The sequence below is a fragment of the Phyllostomus discolor genome, chromosome 2 (assembly GCF_004126475.2).
Source record: "Phyllostomus discolor isolate MPI-MPIP mPhyDis1 chromosome 2, mPhyDis1.pri.v3, whole genome shotgun sequence".
NCBI classification, from domain to species: Eukaryota; Metazoa; Chordata; class Mammalia; order Chiroptera; family Phyllostomidae; genus Phyllostomus; species Phyllostomus discolor.
Window position 1 is genome coordinate 30,731,507 of NC_040904.2, and position 20,451 is coordinate 30,751,957.

A 20,451-nucleotide genomic window follows, 5' to 3' on the forward strand; every position below is an offset into this window, starting at 1 on the left:
TCAACCTCTGTTAGGTATTTGAATCCTAATTGCGTTAACAAAATGTTAATCCGGTATGTGCAAAGAGAATGGGCCTGTTTTTGTATAATTACTCATTCTCAGAATTATATTTCTGAATACCTTGTCAAGTTAAAAGGAGCAAAGATGACATCGCTGGATTTTTCATGGCAGAGAAAAATAACACTGCTAACAAAAGCCCTATTGCACATTAGTGTTAAAGCTAAAAGGTCAGTTGTACAAAAATCTAAGTCTCCTCATTTTCTAATACAGAACAAGAGGAAACTGGATTGATTTATACTGAAATTCTACTTTATAACCATCAGGCCATCTGATTGCTGAGAAATAGATGAGTTAAACCATTTCTATCCCTAGAGTAAGAACATATGTTCTATGATCATTGAAGAATCTCTTAAATACAATAATAAAGAATTAGACAACGGAGAAAAATGTATAACACATTTATATACTTTATTACACATGAAAATAAAGAACATGTAAATAAAAAATAAAGGGAAGATGAAAGGAAGGACCAAAGAAACATTAAAAGTTTAAAAATATTAAAAAGGCCCTGGCTGGCATAGCTCAGTGGATTGAGCGCGGGCTGTGAACCAAAGTGTCGCAGGTTCAATTCCCAGTCAAGGTACATGCATGGGTTGCAGGCCATGACACCCCCAGCAACCGCACATTGATGTTTCTCTCTCTTTCTCCCTCCCTTCCCTCTCTAAAAGTAAATAAAATATTTAAAAAATAAAAAATAAAAATTAAAAATTAAAATAAATAAAAATAAAAACATTAAAAAGTTAAAAACTTCGAAAGTTAAAAACTACAGAGCAGGTAGGCTATTTACAAAAGGAACCGAGACCAAAAAGAACAAAAATGTCTAAAGGACTATGTAGTGTGGCTACAAATGATGTCCCAATGTGTAGGAGGATATGGTAACTGTGAGCCCCATGCTCAGCTCTTCAGCCCCCTGTGTTCCTGTCCCTCCATCTCTCCTCCACTCTGCTGCTGGGTCTTGCCTTTGTTTATTTCTCCAAACCTTCTTCCCTTTACTTTCATTCTGCCCACAGCCTTTCCTGTTTATGTGGTCACAATATTGATTTGAAGTAAGGATTTCAAATTATTTAAGTGACATTATGGTATGTTGGTAAAACAAAGGAATGTAGGGCAGACCTGCCTGTGAGTTTCTGCCTCAGTTCTTGTGCACCCAGGGGAGACCCTGGGCAATTACATCGTCCAGAGCTGGTATCTACAAAGGGGAAATCAAAAATAGCACCTGCCTCATCTACCTCCCAGAATAGCTAGGAAGAGCAAATGGGGCAACACTGCATATAAAAAATGGTGAATATTATTACTCATTGAATGGTTTCATATACCTTATATCAGAATTTTTAATATGTTGACTTTCACTTGTAATCCAAAGGTGCCCAAAAGAAAATGATTGCCATTGTAGCCCTTCATGACCTGACTGTCTTTACAAGGGTTCTCTAGTGAATTTGCTGACTACACACCCTGAGTAGACCTTTTACAACTTAATGACATGCTTAATGGTCAACCAGTTAACAAAGGCTCCAATTACATAGGAATCCAATGGCTCACTATTTGAATCACAGACAGCTGGGTACATCTGATAATATCAAGTAGATTTTTATGCCTTCTTGTTTAAGAAAAGTACTTTCTTCTGTTTGATTACTTGACTCTGTGAAATACCTATGAGCCCATGCAAACATAAAACTTCCATGGGAATTTAAGGACCACAAAGGCTCTTAAACCACAAATCAAAATGAGTTTGGAATAAACAAACCGTTTGTAACCATTGAAATGGCACATGCTTTAAAGTGCGCCATTACTGGTACTTTCTCATAATGCTTCTTTTCTGATATTTTCCAATTTTTTTCCAGGTTATAACATCTAAAAACTGACAAGGTTATAGATATAACCTTGAGCTTATTGAGGAAATGACTGTAGTATTATTTACAAATATATTTATGGAGAAGATAATAATATGGCATAAACTCTAGCAAACTATAACCCTCAATGCAGTCTAGAAAAGAACATAGTTTTAGAATAGAAACAACTTTTAGATATTTTTACTAAAATTTAGGCTTAACTAAGAGCATCTTACCGTAGTGTATGTAGAAAGCACCACCCACTGGTTCCTTATCTAATTTAACATTTTTTCCAGGACATGTTAATGTGTGAGGCACTGCTGAGTTCGTGTGCGCACATGCATGCATGTTTCTACTTCAAACCCTCAGTGTCTTGCCAGGACCCAAACTTCTTAGTGCAGAGAGAAATAAATATAACACATTTAATATATATTATTAATATTTAATACATATTTGAATTCAACCACTGGGCAATTTTATGATAAGGCCTATTATTATACCCATCTTTTATACATAGAAACTGACACAAAGTGAGATTAAGAAAAGAAGTTGCCCAATGTCACCACACTAGTAAGTGATTGTTTTGTTTCCAAATCAGCTCCCCCTTTGGATTCCCTTGCCCCAGTGCCTGGCTTCCATCGCCCTGCTTTGCTCCCCTTCTGTCCTGATTCAGCAGGAAGCTGTGTCTGCACACACATCCCCTCCTGCGCCCACCCCACCTACTTCTGAAATGGCTCTACTATCAGCCACAGCAATCTGAACCAAAGGAGAAATGCTTTACTTAATGTAGTTATTTTCTGTCTTTTCTTCTCTCAGCTCCTTTGCAAAGCAGTTTTCCACAGAACTTAGTAGAAGTAGATGCATCCTAGAGCCTACAGAAAACGGGTCAAGGTTAGCTGCTCACAAAAATGCAGCTTTCACAGGGCTGTGAACATATTTACATTTGTATAAGAGTCAAATTGTGTAGCTATGTCTGCGGGAGACCAAATCTCCAGAGTTTTGCCAGAATGCATCATAAGTAGCAAAATGTGGGTGGAATTTTTCTGTCCATTGATGCTAAACAGAATACAAAATGCCTTGTGCAGAATCAGTGAATTTTCTAGAATAGGGCCTAATTTCACTACAGCATCTGTCACCTCACTGACTGTTGCGTTGATTCAGCTGATATGCCATCTTCTTACTTCCTCAGCTCCAGGAGAATGTCTCAAAGCTGTGCGCTCATCCAGAGCTAATCTTCCCAAAGAAAAAGAGAGCTGTGCCTGGGTCAAGTGTGTGTAAGTGACGGCTTTCTGCTCCGGGCCCAGTGGAAAAGCCCTGCTGCTCACAGGCTATGCCATGTGTGCCTGCTTTCATATACAAAGTTACCTATCCTAGTGAAAATGCTGGGATTGGTGAATGAGGAAATGAGAGACACAGGGCTCCTGTAAAGCATGTAAGAATAAAAGTGATAAAGGCAAAGGAAAGCTCAGTGGTTAGGAACACACATACAAAAAGACTAGTGTTTGTAAGTGCTGCATTTCATTTGTAAATAATGGAGTTTATCAATCAATCAAAATAAGAAACCCTTTACTTTCTGACTAAAAATGGTATGGTTATCCTTTTAGATCCACATCACACCAGAGACATGCTTCATTTTATAATTTGCTTTTAGTGCGAGTATTATTACCTCCCAGGAGATTTGCATTTGATTTTTAGTGATTTAGAGTAAAGCAAATGAATGATGGATGGGTAAAGATGGACCATAAACTCTCCTCCCTCAACTTCTAATGAAATGAATAGAAAAAGCATAAAAATAAAAACAAAATAAAATCATCAAGAACCAAACAAAGAAAACAAGTTCACGTAATAAACGTTGACAAGGGGCAGACAAAGAAATAAATGGAAGATTCATTGAAATGTTGCCGAGCGCTACTGCTGTTTACCCTCTTCCCTACTCCACTCGATATTCTAATAATAGGAAAAGGAGAGTCATCTAAAGTACCAACAAGTGTTACTACTACCGCACCAATTTGGAGAAAAGTAGGTGAAGGGGAAAAAGAAATCTTTTGAAATATTTTTAAAGCCTCTATATACCCACCATAAGGTTTTAGAAAAGGCAAGAAAATTGAAACCTGCAGGTGATCCGACAGGTGGAAACTTGAAACCAGGTTCAATGAAATTTGGCATTTAATAAAATCCAAAAAAAATAAGAGAACCCAGATTCTCCAACAAAGGAGGCTGAGTTCCTCAGCACTTCATCTATCCTCTACAGGATGTTGAGCTGGTAGGATACAGAAAAGTACAATATCCAAGCCACAAATGTAGCTCCAAAGAGAAGACTGACATATCTCAGAACAGATGGAAAGCATTTCACAGAAAATGTCATCACACTATATCAGGAAAGACAGAGGATACGAGCAAAGCTATCCACAATAAATATGAACAAATAAGACACAAAAAATGATAATAACTAGATATGCAAACAAACTAGAATCCAAGAATCCATAGTATGTAGAGAATGATTAAATAAAAGACCAGTCTGTAGCAAACAGATCAAAACCATAAGAAAATTCCCCATAAAGCTTTGGTTACAAAATAAATAATAAAAACAATATTTTTCATAAGAGTCTCATAGATCAAACATGTCAAACATCAAAAAGGAAAAAATTAAATGGTAAACTGCTTCGGAATTAAATCCTGTACCAGAAAAAGGACTATAATGAACATTGAAACAGTTTTTAAAAATTATATATGTACAGTGGACTACAGAATCATAGTATATGAATGTTAAGTTTCCAAATTTTGATAATTGTACCATGGTTGTGTAAAAGAATATCCTCATTCCTGGGAAATGCACACAAATTATTTTTGGTAAAGGGTCATAATGTTTACAACTTCCTCTTAAGTAGTTCTGAAAAAAAGGGCTGTGTGTGTACAAACACAGAGCAAGGGCAAAAAACAAACAGGTGGTTAATTCAGTAAAGTGCACACAGAAGTTCCTTGTACTATTTTTGCATTCTTGCAAATTTCCTGTAAGTTTGAAATTATACCAAAGGGAAATATTATTAAATAAAATCAAAGAAATACCTTCAGAGAGCTAATTTATTGAGTCAATCAATAAAGAATGGACTACAGCCAGCTGAAAATTGAAATTCTGACACAGAAGCCACGCTTGAGAGAATCACAGTAAATGCAAAGGGAAGTAAAAAATGAATAAAATAGTTGAAGAAAATATAAGTAAATACACTGTACAAAGAGGATCCAACATAAACAAAATAGGTTTCTCAGCAGGAGAAAACCTAATGGAACAGAAAAGCAATTTAAATATACAATAGTAGAAAAATTCTCTGAGAACAAAGAGGAACTTATTTTGCAGACAGAAAGAGAAGCCTCTGTTTTAAGAAATGCTGGACCATTAAAACTGAAACACAATCCTGGTTCTGTTGCTGAATTTTAAAGATATAAAAAAAAAAACTTTCAAGCATCCAATGAGGAAACAAGCCTGTCACATGCCATAGAAAGGGTGAAGTAAAAGGTCAAGGTGACCTCAGCCAATTTGCTGCCCAAATATAAAGGCAGCAGGCATTCTGAAACATGAAAGAACTCAAGACATTGAGCTACCATGAGCTCTACCTGAGGGAAAAACTATTGGACAATCACATTCAAACAAACACAACTTAATGGGAAAAATTGTGCTAAGGGACTAACTAGCACCACATTTAGGGACGGATAACAAACAATAGAGAAATGTCTACAAGTGCAAGGGAAAAATTGTGATCTACTAAATTCATCTGGCTAACTTGCTAATCTACCATGAAGGTAAAACACAGACATTCTCAGGGATGCTCTAATCAAATCTTCCAGAGAAGAATCAAAATAAAAGGCTCAAAATTGGGAAGTTGTAGTAAAATGATGGTTCTGATCATTTAATCAATAAAATTTTCACTAAAAAAAAATTTAAAAAGGAAAATTTGAAACAATGAAAAAGTTATACCATCACTGTTACTATGGGTAGTTAACTAGTTATCAATAAAGGGAACAAAGGGATTGGACATTGAGCTTAATAAACTGGGGAGCATAAACCTGTTTGCTTCACCAGGAAGCTACAGCTTCACACCCCAGAGGATCATAGCATTGCTCCACCAAGTTGATTAACACTCCTCTCCTCAGCCCTGCAGTACTGTATTGTTAGGGGGATGCAGGGGCAGGTGCTTGAGGATGGAGGCCTGTCAGTCTAACTAGAGAGTGGACCCATCAAAAAGCTCGTGAAAGCTTGGGAAGTTTATTCATCATTTTGAAAAAGTACTTGGTCTGTCCCAAACCCAAGCTAATATAAACCCAGGGGAACAAAGAAACTCTCTCCCTCTCCCTTTCTCTCTGTCTCTTGCTCATGACCCACACTTATCCCATGCATTAGCACATTCTCTCTTGCCACAGAACACATGACCACGTGGGTCCGTCCAGCAGCTACCAAGGCCTGCAGAAGACTGCAGGGGCTCCAAACAACTAAGTTTTACGATGAAGCGGAAACTCTGGATCCTGTCTTTTGTTTTGGCCTTGCTGAAGACATTGTTGGACTTTTTCCGTGGTGGGGCAGACAGAGATGAAAAATTGGAAACCTAGGTGGCAGCTTCTATTTTCACTGTAATAAACCATCTCATCACACCACACTCTACTGTGCTGGGTACTTAGAATGCTTTCCTCCTGGTCCATGGAAGAGCCTGATCTCCACCAACAACATCACTGTAACAGGGATGTATTCAATACTACCTAAAATTACATGTGTAATAAATAGGAAATAAATGGATTCTTATCTTTATTATAGGGATTTATTTATTGCTGTCTAAAATAAATCATAAAGTTCAAAATGGCCTCAATTGCTTACTACTTGTTTTTACCCTTTTCCTTAATTTTTAAAGGGTTATTTGTAAAAATTACAAGCTGGACCATATAAAATTGCCAATACCCCACTGTTTTTGGTCTAACAAAAGGCAATTTCATATAGCTTAACTTAATATTTGTTGTGATAAAAATATTTATTTGAAATTTATAATTTCCTTTAGCTTCAATTATTTTTTGGTAAACTAGGTAAATAAATACATAACTTAAAAATATTACGTAGGACATAAGTCTATTTTTAATAAAATGATTACCATCTTTCCTACAATCTGTTCATCCTTATAACTATAAATTCTTGTATATATATAGACACTTATAAGAAGAGAAATTTAAAATGATGTTTATCAAATGTTATTAATGGTTATTTTCAAAGTAGAAACATTTTGTGGAGATTTTTACTTCCTTTGGCATTTTTTTGTACTGAATGAATTTTTCAAAACCAAGATGTATTATTTTTAGGAAAATAGCAAAGTTGTGAATCTAAGGTTAATATCACTAAAACAACAACAAACAAAACCAAGGGAGGAGCTGTGGGTGGAACACACAGGCCCAGAGAAGTTTCTGGCCTGCCTGGTAGATGTGCAGCTGGCTTCTATCACACTGCACAAACAGCTTTCTGATGGAAATTAACATTTCTTCTCCTGAAGTTTTGTTACTGAACCAGACCTTTGTAAATTCACGAATGTGGTTATGATTTACTAGACTACATCCGCTGAGGTTCAGAAAGTGGAATGCACAGATATAATTTCTCCCCAAACTGCACAGCCAACTACCAGCATTCGTATCAACTGGGTTCTTGTTAGACAGGCAGAACCTGGGCCCACCCCAGGCATACTGAGATTGAATCTGCATTTTAACGAGATCCCTGGAGGCTTCCTGTACACACTGAGGCTTAGGAAATGCTGCTTTAAAAGATCTAACAGCTTAATTCTCTAACACAGATTTTGGGCAGCAGCTTTCATAAAGCTATAGAGATTAGCCACTCAATGGGTTTGCAAAAAGGAGAAAAAAAGTTTATTTTTCTGTCCACATGAAGTTTCCTATGAAATACAACTTAATTACGTATTATGTGACCTAAGGGACTATCTCTTGCATGGCTGGCATCCACACATAACATTTTCAGGGTGACCTCGAGGGATATTCAAGAAAACAGACACAAAAGTTGCTGGTTAAAGAAGAAAAGGGAAAGGCTTTTTTGTTTGCTAGCTCATTTTCTTGGAGCAAGCTCCATAGGAAGAATCAGGCAGCAGACAGAGTTAACAATGTCTACAGTGAAAAAAATAACATTACCTGCAAGATTTTTCAGCACATTTGATTCCTTTTCCAGGCTGTCTAAGAAAGGCTCACTATGATCAGTAATACGAATATGTTTCATTTCTGACACTTCAGAAGTAGCTCTAGACAGTGATTGAACAGGGGCGCTTCTTGGTGGAGGATGAGAGAAGACGGAAAGACAGCTGGAGCTTCTTTTCACAGAGTTAGAACGTGGTAAATTTGCTGTTGAAGGTCTCTGTGATGTCTGGCCTAAAATAAAAATTTTTTACATCAGCTGCTTTTAAAATTTTGAATGAATACTTAAAAATACAAAATATTAGCCTCGCAAACTTAGAGCAGTGAAGTCATGCCAAAGAGTTTACGAAAAATCAAATTTTAGTTCATCATCCATACTTTACCACAAGTTGCTAAGCCCAAATTACTTTACCTATGCCATAAAGAACACTTTGGGGTTATTTCCCCACAATTTTTCTACATTTGGAAAAAGATAAAATAATGTGAATATTAATTAAAGCAAAATGTCTATGCAAATTCATGTGGAAATGCATAGCACAGGTAAAGTTTTAAATGTACTGATTCATTGCTCTGATTTAGAGAAATATATTTATATGAAGTATAAATGATTTATATTATGAGATAACCTTGCATTCCCTTAACACAAATTGATGTTGTATAAAATATTAAATTCTTTAGAAAAGTGTTGTTGTTATTATCATAAATATCATGATTTGACTGAGCATTTGCCATGAAGTGATGCCACTCTATTGACCCACAGGAAAATGTAAAACTCGAAAGAGTCATTCTAAATTTTAGGCAGTTGTCATGTATTAAACATTTACTGACGATTGAGTTGCTCTGTTTTAAAAAAAACTTTAAAGATCTACTTTGAATGTAGCTAGTACCCTAAGAAGAATCTGAGGGCAGTATGTAATTATTTAAGCAATTAAAACTGACTAAGGTAAGTCCCAAAGGGCACCAATTTTAATGAACATTTCAGAAATCAATTTTGAAAACAATTTTGTTGGAATAAAATTACGAATAAATTAAAATAAGTTCCTGACCTTTTGTGTCTGTTTGTGTTCAGGGACAATTCTGAAGAAAAGTAACTGACAAAAAATGTGCTTATGTTTTAAGAAAAATAAATGTAAATATCCCTAAGAACTATTTTAATTATTTTAATAACAGGAATGTGGAAATAATTTCCCCTTTTACCTATAATATGTAAAGAATCAATATTTTATGCATAGTCATCTAGAGAAACAAATTTGCCATTCCTGCATAATGAAGCAAAGCAGTAGTAAGAGGAACAGTAATAGAAGCACCAGTCAGTGAGGGTTAACAACGAGTACCTGAATAAATCCAAAGCTCTAGGTCCACAGAGAAAACCATACCCTTCTATCTGTATTGTGCTAGGTCTCAGTTAAGTAAAATGTAAAGGGATTTAGAACTTTTATTAAAATAAAACAAAAAGATGTGATTAGCAAGAATTAGACTTATGACAACACAGATAAATATGAGGCGAGAAAATTTTCACATAATGTTGATGTCCTTCAGAAAATTCAGAAGAGTTCAAATGCTTGATGAACTCTTATAACAGCATCTGGTTGCCACAGTATTTGAGGTTAATTGATACCAATCGAGAAAAAATAAATAAAAGTACACCAGAAATTATCAGACTTGTGCTTAGCACACAGCAAAGAGACAGACCATCTTTTTTGATGAAAATATGTTCAAAAAGCAATTTAGAGTAACCAACATGCAGAAACAGACAGAAAATACTTCAGTTTGGTTCTTGATTTAACTCATTTATTTTATACATGTCGGTGTGTCCTTCTCTCTAATGTTCATTGTATAAGCTTATTAATGTTACTGCTAGGATTGAGATTTGAGGCACAGTTAAGTCTGGAATTAATGAAAAATGCCACTATTGCAAGGATCATTCCATACCTTTTTTAAAGTATAGTATTTAGATTATAAATATAAGAAATCATTTTAGGACTAATTTGTGCTATAACTGGCAAAGTAATCTTGGGAAATTATAGATTAACACTGATCACAGTTATACTCAAAATATAACACAAGAAACTGTCCTCAGTATTAGCTAAAGAATGTATTTTTCTATGACTACAAATGAAACCATGCCAGATATTGGAAATATTTTCTTATATTACTGGTCACAAGAATGCTAATAAGAATGTGAAAATATGAATCACTCTCTGAATAGTATTCAACACAAAAGCAGTTATTGTTGCTATTCTAATTATAAATTAGAATCGATGAAACATAATCATGGCAACTTGCGTCTTGCACAGTATGCCGATAACAAATTCCATTCTGATCAATGGACCGCTATTTTATTCTTGAACAAAAGTTGTAAAACACTATTGTCTATGGATACTCTTGCTCAACTATGTAACTTACTAAGAATTTACATATAAGAAATAGGAATGCATTTTCTAAGAGTTCTTGAAACACACATAGAAATGTTATTTAGCATTATGGTTTAGCGGAAAAACATTAAACTAGGAAGCAAGAACCTTACTGTCTAGTCTCACTGAATTAGAAATCAGGTTATGACCTAAGACATGAGAATTCATATCTCAGCAGTAAAATTAAGGAGTTGGACAGGATGATGTCTTAAATCCCCTCACACCCTGAGAACCTGTAAGTTCACATCCAGTCCCATTCAATTACAAAAACATTTGCCAAATTTTAAAATTGTCTGGCACTGTGTCAGGATCCAGATAGTCAAAAATGTACGAGACATTGTCCCTATCCAATGGTGCACACCAGGCAACACACTGTCCTGCTAGCCAGCTGACAGTGTTCCAAGCCCTGTTCCATCACCGAGGATGTACCCATGAATGGCACAGGCCAGGTTCCTGCTCTCCTTCCTACTACAGCTGGGGTAAGCATAAAATAAACAAATGAAAATAATTTCACTTAATGATAGGTTCTATGAGAAAGGTAAGAGAAGGTAGATGTGATTAAGGGACTCAAAACACCAGCATTAAATAGATGGGGTGGTCTGAGGAAACCTCTTTTTAAGGAGTTGGTGTCTGGGCTGAGTCTGAATAATCAGAAAGAATGAATCATATGAAAAAAAAATATGAATAAGGAGATGAGGCTTCAGACCATGCTGGATCAGAGGGAAGAGCAAATTTTAAAGCTAAGACGCAAGGTAAGAGTGTGGCCAGTCTACTAACAGAAAGGAAGCCAGTGGGGCTGCAATGTGGGAGAAGCTGAGTGAGGAAAGGCGGGGAGGGCCAACTGGTATTGCTGTGTGAGACACAGTAAGGAATATAATTTTCCATCTTTTCTAAAAGAAGCCACAGGGTGCTTTTTAGTAGAAGTTTGTCATGATGGAATCTATGGCTTAAGTTTATGAAAAATATGATTCACTCCCTATAAATTATAAACACTTTTATGACAATATGAATAATTCATTCACTGACTATAAATACCAGAATTTGATGGAAAATAATCATAGTTTTGTGGAAAGGTAAAAGTAAATTTGGGGGAGACAAGTAAGAGATGATGCAAAGCTGGCTTGGGCTCATCTTGAGCAGTACAGATAGAAGTGGTTAGATTTAGGGTCAATTTTAGAGCTGAAAACAGCAGAATCTGGGGATGAATAGGATGCGATGAGTAAGAGTCAGAAGGATTCCCAGGGTTCAGACGTAGCAATGTTTGGATGGCGGTGTCACTTAGACAGAAAGGTGGGTTGGGGAGGAGCAGGGGTAGCTTTTGGCAGGTCGTGGGTAGAATCAATGGACTTGCTGTCAAACACATATGTATTTCATAACCATCAGGGTTTTACATTCACAAATTAAAAATCTTAACAGAAATACGAATTTTTTTCTATACTGGCATCAGTTCAGAATAGAAGATTTCTATAACTTATGGCATAGCCAGGAAAATTTTACTGTATTTTAGACCACAGAAATAAAGCCATTTCTGTCCCCATAGAGCCATTTCTCTCTGCCCCCAACTAGTAAATCTTATGAATTCTTCCAGATTCAGCTGAAATGTCCTTTAGTTTCTATCATCTTGCATATTTATGCTTTTCAGCAGCAAAGCAATTATTTTATCATCTTTATAAAAGTCATCTTCCTAAAAGACTGCATAGGCACCTACTTCTGTTGTAACTATTATTAATTACATGTCAATCTCCAAAAGTGTCTTACTCACAGTTCTTTTATGAAACTTATAGATGGTGTAATTTATGTTTACATATCTATATAGCAGTTTTATCAACATACAATTTTTGGACTATCATATTAGCACAACATGGAGTTGTGATAAAATAAATGCAAATTCTTAGAGCTTAAATGAATCAGAATCTCTAGGAGTGAGGTCAAGGAGGCTGCATTACAACAGGTATCCCAGCTGACTACACTCCCACTGACAAGTGAGAACCTCTGCTCTGGACTCTAAGATCACAGGTTATAGAAAGGAGGGCTTATTTTTAATATATTTTATTGATTATGCTATTACAGTTGTCCCAATTTTCCCCCTTTGCCCTCTCTACCTTGTAACTCCATTCCCTCTGGCAACACCCCCACCACCACCTTAGTTCATGTCCATAGGTCATGCATGTAAGTTCTTTGGCTATATTCTTAACACCTGCCTATCTATTCTTTACTTACCAATTTCCACTTCTTAATCCCTGCAACTTTTCCCTTATTTTCCCCTTCCCCCTCCCAACTGACAACCCTACAAATTATCCCCTTATCTATGATTCTGTTTCTGTTATCCTTGTTGCTTAGTTTGTTTTTCAGATTCAATTGCTGATACTTGTGAATTTATTGCCTTTTAAGGTTCATAGTTTTGACATTCTTCTTTTTCTTAAGTAAGTTCCTTTAACATCTCTTATAGTAATGACTTGGTGATGATGAACTCCTTTAGCTTTACCTTGCCTGAGAGGCACTTTCTCTGCCCTTCAACACTATGTGATAGCTTTGCTGGATAGAGTAACCTAGGTTGTAGGTCTTTGCTTTTCATCCCTTTGAATACTTATTGCCAGTCCCTTCTAGCCTGCAGTTTCTTTTGAGAAATCATCTGACAGTCTTATGGGAACTCCTTTGTAGATAATTATCTGCTTTTCTCTTGCTGCTTGTAAAATTCTCTTTATCTTTAACCTTTGGTACTTTAATTATGATGTGTCACAGTGTGATCTTTGCTTCCATCTTGTGTGGGACTCTCTGTGCTTCCTGGACTTGTATATATCAGTTTCCTTCACCAAATTAGGGGAGTTTTCCTTCATTATTTTTTCAAACAAATTTTCCATTTCCTGGTCTTTCTCTTTTCTTTCTGGCACCCTTATGATTTGTGCCAGAAAGGCACAAATGACTTGATGCCTTTGTGATGATTTGAGTGTTGGAACATTTGAAGTTGTCCCAGAGGCTCCTTAGCTTATTCTTGTTTTATTGATTCATTTTTCTTCTTGCAGTTGTGATTGAATATTTTTTCATTATGTTCCAAATCATTTATTTCATTTTCAGCTTCATCCACTCCACTGTTAGTCCCTGTAAATTTTTCTTTATTTCATTTAGTGTAAACTTCATTTCTGCCTGTGTCTTTTTTATGATATTGAGGTACCCAATAAGTCTTTGAGCAACCTGATAACCGGTGTTTTGAACACTATATTTGATAGTTTGCTTATCTCCATTTTGCTTAGTTCTTTTTCTGGTGTTTTGTTCTGTTCTTTCATTTGGGCCTTATTTATTTGTCTCCTCATTTTGGCAGCCTCCTTGTGTTTGTTTCTATGTATTAGGTAGAGCTGCTTTGACTCCATGTCTTAGTAATGTGGCCTATTATGGAAAGCAAACCTGTAATGTGGTAGATTATAGGTGTGCCTTCTATAATAGGGTGGAGCCTTAGGCAATCACCAGGGCAGGCAACCCATGTGAACCAGGATGATGGAATCTTAGATATTATGTCACTTTTCTGTGTCTATATATGGGGGAGGACTCACAAAGGGGACAATGACACTGGCTGGCCTCTGGAGGAAGCTGTCCTCTGGCCCTTGCCCTGATGCCAGACACTTCAATTTCTCCATGTATGCCACTAGTGCCCTTCCAACTGCTGCCCAGTGCTGGAGCCCAGTGGGAGTGAGTCTGCATAGGTCTTAGGTTTGTTGGGGGGGGGGCGGTCTTTAAGAGGAGACTCCTGAGAATCCTGCAGTTTCTTCTACTATCCCAATGCCCACTGGTTTTTGCAGCCAAAAGTAATGGGGACTTATCTTCCTGGCACTAGAACATTGGGTTGGGTGATCTGGTGTGCGGTTGAGATCCTTTGCTCCCAAGGTATCCCTCTCAGTTTTTATCCACCACACATGGGTGTATGACCCCCCTTTCTGCATCTCCACACCTCTGTGCCTCTGTACCTCTCCACATGTCCCCACTTCTCTGCCCCTCCTAACAGTCTCGATGAATGTGACTTCTTTAATTTCTTGGTTGTTGGGCTTCCATACAGCTCGATTTTCTGACGATTCTGGGTAACATTTATTTTGTAGTCTAGTTATGTTTTGCTGTGGTTGTGCAAGGAAGCGAGCTATGTTTACCTATGCCTCTTGACCAGAAACACATTCACTAGGGAGAGCTTATTTTTATCACCAGCGTCTGGCAGTGCCTGGCCTAAAGTATGTGCTCTCACAAATGGGTTTTATATTAAACTATTGATTTCAACTCACCATTCCAAATGGATAATTAAAGGCATTGGGCTACTTATGTATAAAGATTTGTCTTAGTAACAAATTTCTCACAGCATGCATGTGAATTTGTTTTCAACATTATACAGTGACTTAAAACAATACTTTTGACTGCCTTAGAAGGAAGCAACCAGAATTTTTGAAGCTGATCTAGACTCTGATATAAGTGTTGGTACTTAACAATAGAACCAAAAAATTATCTTAAATAGATAGTTTTTCCATTAAAAAAATCTCATCTCTGACAGTTTCACAACATAAATGCATATGAAAAATATTTTTTCTAGCCAAAGAGCTTTAATCATAGGATTTAGGGTAAGAGAGACATATAAATCTTACACATTTGTACAAGTTGTATGTAATTAAATTTATGGCATGAAGTTGGCCTTCAAACAAAGCAAATAGCTCCCTTTTCAAGTGTTCCTCCTAAACCCGTCTGGGAATGTTACTTATGCATCCTCCTCCTGCCCCCAGCCCAGCACAGTGCTAACGTACTCAACACGTCCGTGTTGCATTGCCTTAATTCATCATTCATCTACTGCAAACTCATGTGAAATTCAGCATAGAAGAAACCTACTTTAGTAGGTATTATTGGATAACAACAATGAATCTATATACTTACTAGGAAAATATTATAATGAACATTCAACATGTCAAAGAGTTATCCTATAGGAAAAAATTTTCAATTATTTTGGTTAGAGAATGGAGTAAATGAACAAAGTCAAGATCCCAGCATTAACACACTAAGCCTTAGGTTTAGAATGGAGGTGTCTCACCCATGCTTACCAGCAGTAAGCTTAGCTTAAGCCATTATCTGATCAGCATATAAACCAAGTGGAGGGTATGCAAAGCTTAGTATAAATACACTGTTTTTCCCTAAGTGTATGGAACTGAGCAGATAAGGATTGTTCAAAACATACACCATATCCTGAGCTACATTTTTTTAAATATTATGCTCTAATTCATTGCTACAGAAAATAACTAAAACTCTAACTCAGGTTTTTTGACAGGAATAATGGCTACTCTAGGGTTGGATTTTTCTTTTGTTTCAGGGTTGTTGTTTATTTTTTTGTCTTTTGTTTTGTTTTTGTTGCTGTTGTTTGAGAAGAAAAGTAGAGGACAGTTAGTTAAAATGACTAAGTTTACATCATAAGAGGGGAATCTTAATTTTCAGGTGGCTGGTAAACTGGCAAAGTCAAACTAATAAAGCGAGTCACCAGTAGGCATATCACTGTGGTCTTCAGTCCACCTTACCCATCCTCTGCCGGGCTCCGCCCATCGGAGAGCTCTGGGCACTCCGCACCACACCCAGGGCAACTGCGCTGTCAGCACGAGTGCTCACACTGTGCTCTGGGATCCAGTCTCTGTCTCCTCAGATAGAAAAATGGTACAATTATATAAATTTTAAAAAGGAAAAAACATTCATCGTTGCTTTATTTATTTATTATACAGTTTATTAATTAATCAAATCATATTGTCTTACTGAATATTGTTTAGCAAAATAAGGAACATTTATAATAGTTTGGTATATATTATAAAAGACAAAATCTCATAATTACACAATAAAGACCATTAGATTCACATAGCTTAAAACAAGGAAAGTAAACTCTAAATTGCAAAGATACTGCACACATGTTTGAATAGAAACAAATAATTTAAGAAGTAGTTAACAATATGACATAAAGTATAATAGCTTGTATGTGAGTAAACACATTTAAACACATAAGAAACCTAAGAATACATGTGACACCAAAATCTCAATTCAAAAGGAAATTACAGATATGTCTCAGAAATCTCACAGATCCTGAGATTTTGGGGATTTTCTTTTAAAATGGCATTTAAGAATCATCATACAACACTTAATAGTTAATAAATTGAGTCAAAGAATTTTTATTTTATAGTTTAGAATGGGCCACATTTCCAAACGCTAAAAATAATCTCTGCCCAGTGTCATTATAGTCACGTTATCTGTCATTCTGATAGCAGCCTTCAATACCAATATGTGGCAACTCACACAGAGCTAATAATTTCAGCTAGAGAAGAATGAGAAGATTTTATTTGTTGGACAGAATTGCCCAGTATTTCCTAAACTGAGGATGGACTGTTTTCAAAAAACATGTCAGAAAGATGTTAGGTTGGCCCACAGGCCACCTGATGTCTGAATTTACCTGCAATTGTAGTTCTGATACTGGAATAGCCACGTTCTAAGTTATGAGAAGGAAGTGAGTCTAGTCTTTCATTTTTGTCAGAAACAAAGAATCTTTCAAGTCCTTGATACTGTTCAGTTATAGGCTTACTTCTGCAGGCTATTTCTTGTAATGACTAGGAAACAAAATATTCAACAAAATTAAGTTTATTTTACCTCATCAACACAAAACAGCACATTCATATTGAGCACCTACTGTGTTCTTAGCATGGATTCTGCCCGCATAAAGTTTAAGTTCTAGTAGTGGAGACAGAAATAGTACCATTTACATATGGTAGATTTTAAGAAATGCATAAACCACAATTACATAATAATATGAAAGTTGTCATCCATCCGAGGAGTGTCAGAGATCATGAAACAAAGTTTTCCTTTCTCCTTTCTTTCCTTTATTTTCTTTCCCCAATGTCTTTGCACATATGTTATCTGGAAAACCAAATCCCTCTCATATGCTGTGTTTTCGAACTAGTATTTTTTTCTGTACATAAAATAATTTCAATGATGAAAGTAAAATATCAAAGGGAATAGATCTGATCAGATCACAGTCATTGACAGAGTCCAAATTAACAAAATATCCATCATGAAGCAAGTAGGACACAGAGGCAGGAGTGAGCTATGTAATTGGAGAAGTTTATATGGCTAGAAACAAGCTAACCCAGGTTTTGAATATAGGTCTATTTCATTTGATGGCTAGGCTTATTCCATCACCCTGGGAATTCATTTTTTGATATGTTTTCATCCTAGGGAAGTCCATAATGAGATGAAAAAACTATAGGAGTCTAGTAGGAAATGATTTGTGGTTTAGAAGTGAGAGCTCCAGATGGGATTAAAATGCACCCGAGTGGCTATCAGTATTTAGAAGTTCCATAATGGACCTAACGGATGCCTCCATGCAGTCTGTTCAAAGAGATAACCAATGCAAAGAAAAGTATTATAACTCTGTTAAAATATATAAACCATATAAATGGTAATATGTTACAAAACCAAGTTAGTGAGCAATAAATTATCTCCCTCAAAGACAAGTCCAAGTCCACTCTAACCCGTCCTCACTGGTTCTCCCAGACACTAAAAAACCAATCCACAGAACCCCTTCAGCCCCAGTGGAGCTCATATTTCGATTAGGCAATTGCAAATCTGGATAGATTTACAAGCCTTGGTTGACAAGTAAGAACACTGACAGCAGGTCTGTTTGTTCTTCCCAAACTCACCAAGTAAATCTTGGTTGTTTCACAACCAGAACCAAGGGCCCCTGACCAGACTGTGTTCTCCCTGGCCCCTGACCCTACCTCACTGCTGCTTGTTAGTACTTAATTCCATAGGCGGTTCCACCTTTATGAAGAACTCAATTTCTGAAAACTGAAGTGCAAAATGAACTGTCTTACACTCAATTTGGAAGTCAATTAATGTTATTGCTAAAAATTGCTCCTATCACTCACTCTTGAATTTTCCACCAGAACACAACAGATGTTAAAGTAGTTCCTGCCAAGGGAATGGCTTCCACGAGGGCAGGAGGAGCACATAGACAGCGTGTGCAGCCATTAGGGATGAAAAGATATTATTTATAAAGCGCTGTGCTCTATGATGTAATCATTTACCAATTTTTTAACAATAGTAGGATGAGCAATCAAAGTATGATTAGTAGTTTTTTAACATTTCACTTTAAATTATGAAATACTTTAAATATGTAGATATGAACAACACATGATTCAACTTGATCACACAATTTAATATCAGTAATTTGAAAGATTTGTTTCAGATTTCTAAGCCAAAAATAGATATTAATCTTTATAAATCTAACTAATTGTATTTCACTGAAGTTGACATACTCTATTCCAATGATATTTCTGACTATTATCACATTTGAGTGTATCCGTAAAGAGTTATAAATATCATAAATGTTTCCAAAAATGCTATCAAATTCTATGTATCCTTTTACATTTCAATTTTAACATCATATTTTTGAGATACATCCATGTTAATAAAAGTAGTTCTATTTTACTTATTTCAGCTACTATATTACTTTCCATTAGGATATGAATTACCACAGCTTATATACCTGTGAGTTTTGCCAAATGCCTTTTAGTAGGTTACAGAAGATGATGTCTCCCCCTAGGACAAAGGTCAGGCAGACCTATGCCCAGTAGAAAAGCATGGTGCCTCCTATGCTCAGGTTTAGTCTCCTACAACACAACACACTGCATGTGCGGGGGTCACCTAGCCCTCTTCATAATGCCCTGTGGAAACTAGAAAATTAGAGGTCTTGTTTGTTCTGACTGCAGAAGTTCAATCTATGATCAATTGTTTTCTTCACTGAGAGACGGGGGAGAACAGCTTATCTGCAGTGAGCATTTATTTGGGGGAGTCTATTATTATCTAAGCTGTGGGAATGTCTTCCCAGAAGGAACTGGAGTTTAGTTTTGTCAGATACATTCAGGGTATCAAAAGGCAGACAGACATGGGTTAACATTAATGCTAATTTCATGGCTTGGAGATTCCAAGCAGGAAATGTATACTCAAACTCTCAACCTGTGCTAACCAAAAAAAAACCATTCAAGATATCTATTTTTCAAATTAGATATCTTATGGACTTGGCCCAGATTCCTAAAGAAATCAGTTTCCTTTCATATCCTTGCATCTGTGAAAATGTCTCCTGGTGAGGTCCTTCAGAGACTAGCAGACTATTAGGGATCTAAGGTTCTGCATAGGTCTCAGTTCCAATTTCACACTTCAGAAGAGGCAAAGCCTGTCACAAAGTGGGCACAGAAATCCAATCCCCAAGCAGAAGCCACAGCAGCTCAATATTCAGTCCAATTTTTGGTACCCCCTTCAGTTTAGGCACCGTGGAGATTCAGTTCATGTGACGTTAAAGGATTGTTCAAATATTTAATTTCCCAATTTCCAAAAAATGTAACATTTGTCTTGCTTAATTACCCAAGAGTTTACTATCAATAAGACTACTAGTTAAGATTTTCAGTATGTAGAACAGAAGTTTATATGTAGTTTTAAAAGTTGGCAATAATGTAATAATAAGCTAGTTTACCTCTTTTCCTAAGAAACAAAAACTTTCCCCCTATTTCTTTATTAGCCATGCTCCTTTAAATCCTATACTTACATCAATCCACAAAAACTGATTCTATCTACATATGTGCCTTTTTTTCATTTTAACCAGTGACTGTACAGTGAAAAAACTAGAAAAGATTTATTATACTAAATTATTCATAATAACACATGCCATTTAGAAAGGTAACAGCACTCCTACTATGGTGCATGAGATGGGCCTTAAAGTTTTATTTGTTATACAAACCATTTATTAAAATGGCAGTCACCATATTGGAATCTGTCCTGTAAGTCATTAACAATCTTTCCAATATAACTCAAACTTCAACTACCTCATAATTATATATGGTAGCACATTTTAACTTCAATAAGTAACATTTACAAATATATTGTGTGAGTATAAAATTTTCTTATGATGTTTCTTATAAAATTGTTAATAT

The 20,451-nt window shown here is 36.1% G+C and overlaps 1 protein-coding gene across 1 annotated transcript in view; it reads right to left on the minus strand.

The window, feature by feature from the left end:
• ZBBX (zinc finger B-box domain containing) overlaps nucleotides 1-20,451 on the minus strand; it is a 106,844-nt gene that overhangs the window by 8,595 nt on the left and 77,798 nt on the right. Inside the window, 3 exon segments of the mRNA XM_028504917.2 lie at nucleotides 8,058-8,291; nucleotides 16,006-16,122; nucleotides 16,920-17,073. Of these exon segments, the coding sequence (XP_028360718.2) occupies nucleotides 8,058-8,291; nucleotides 16,006-16,122; nucleotides 16,920-17,073 (505 nt within the window).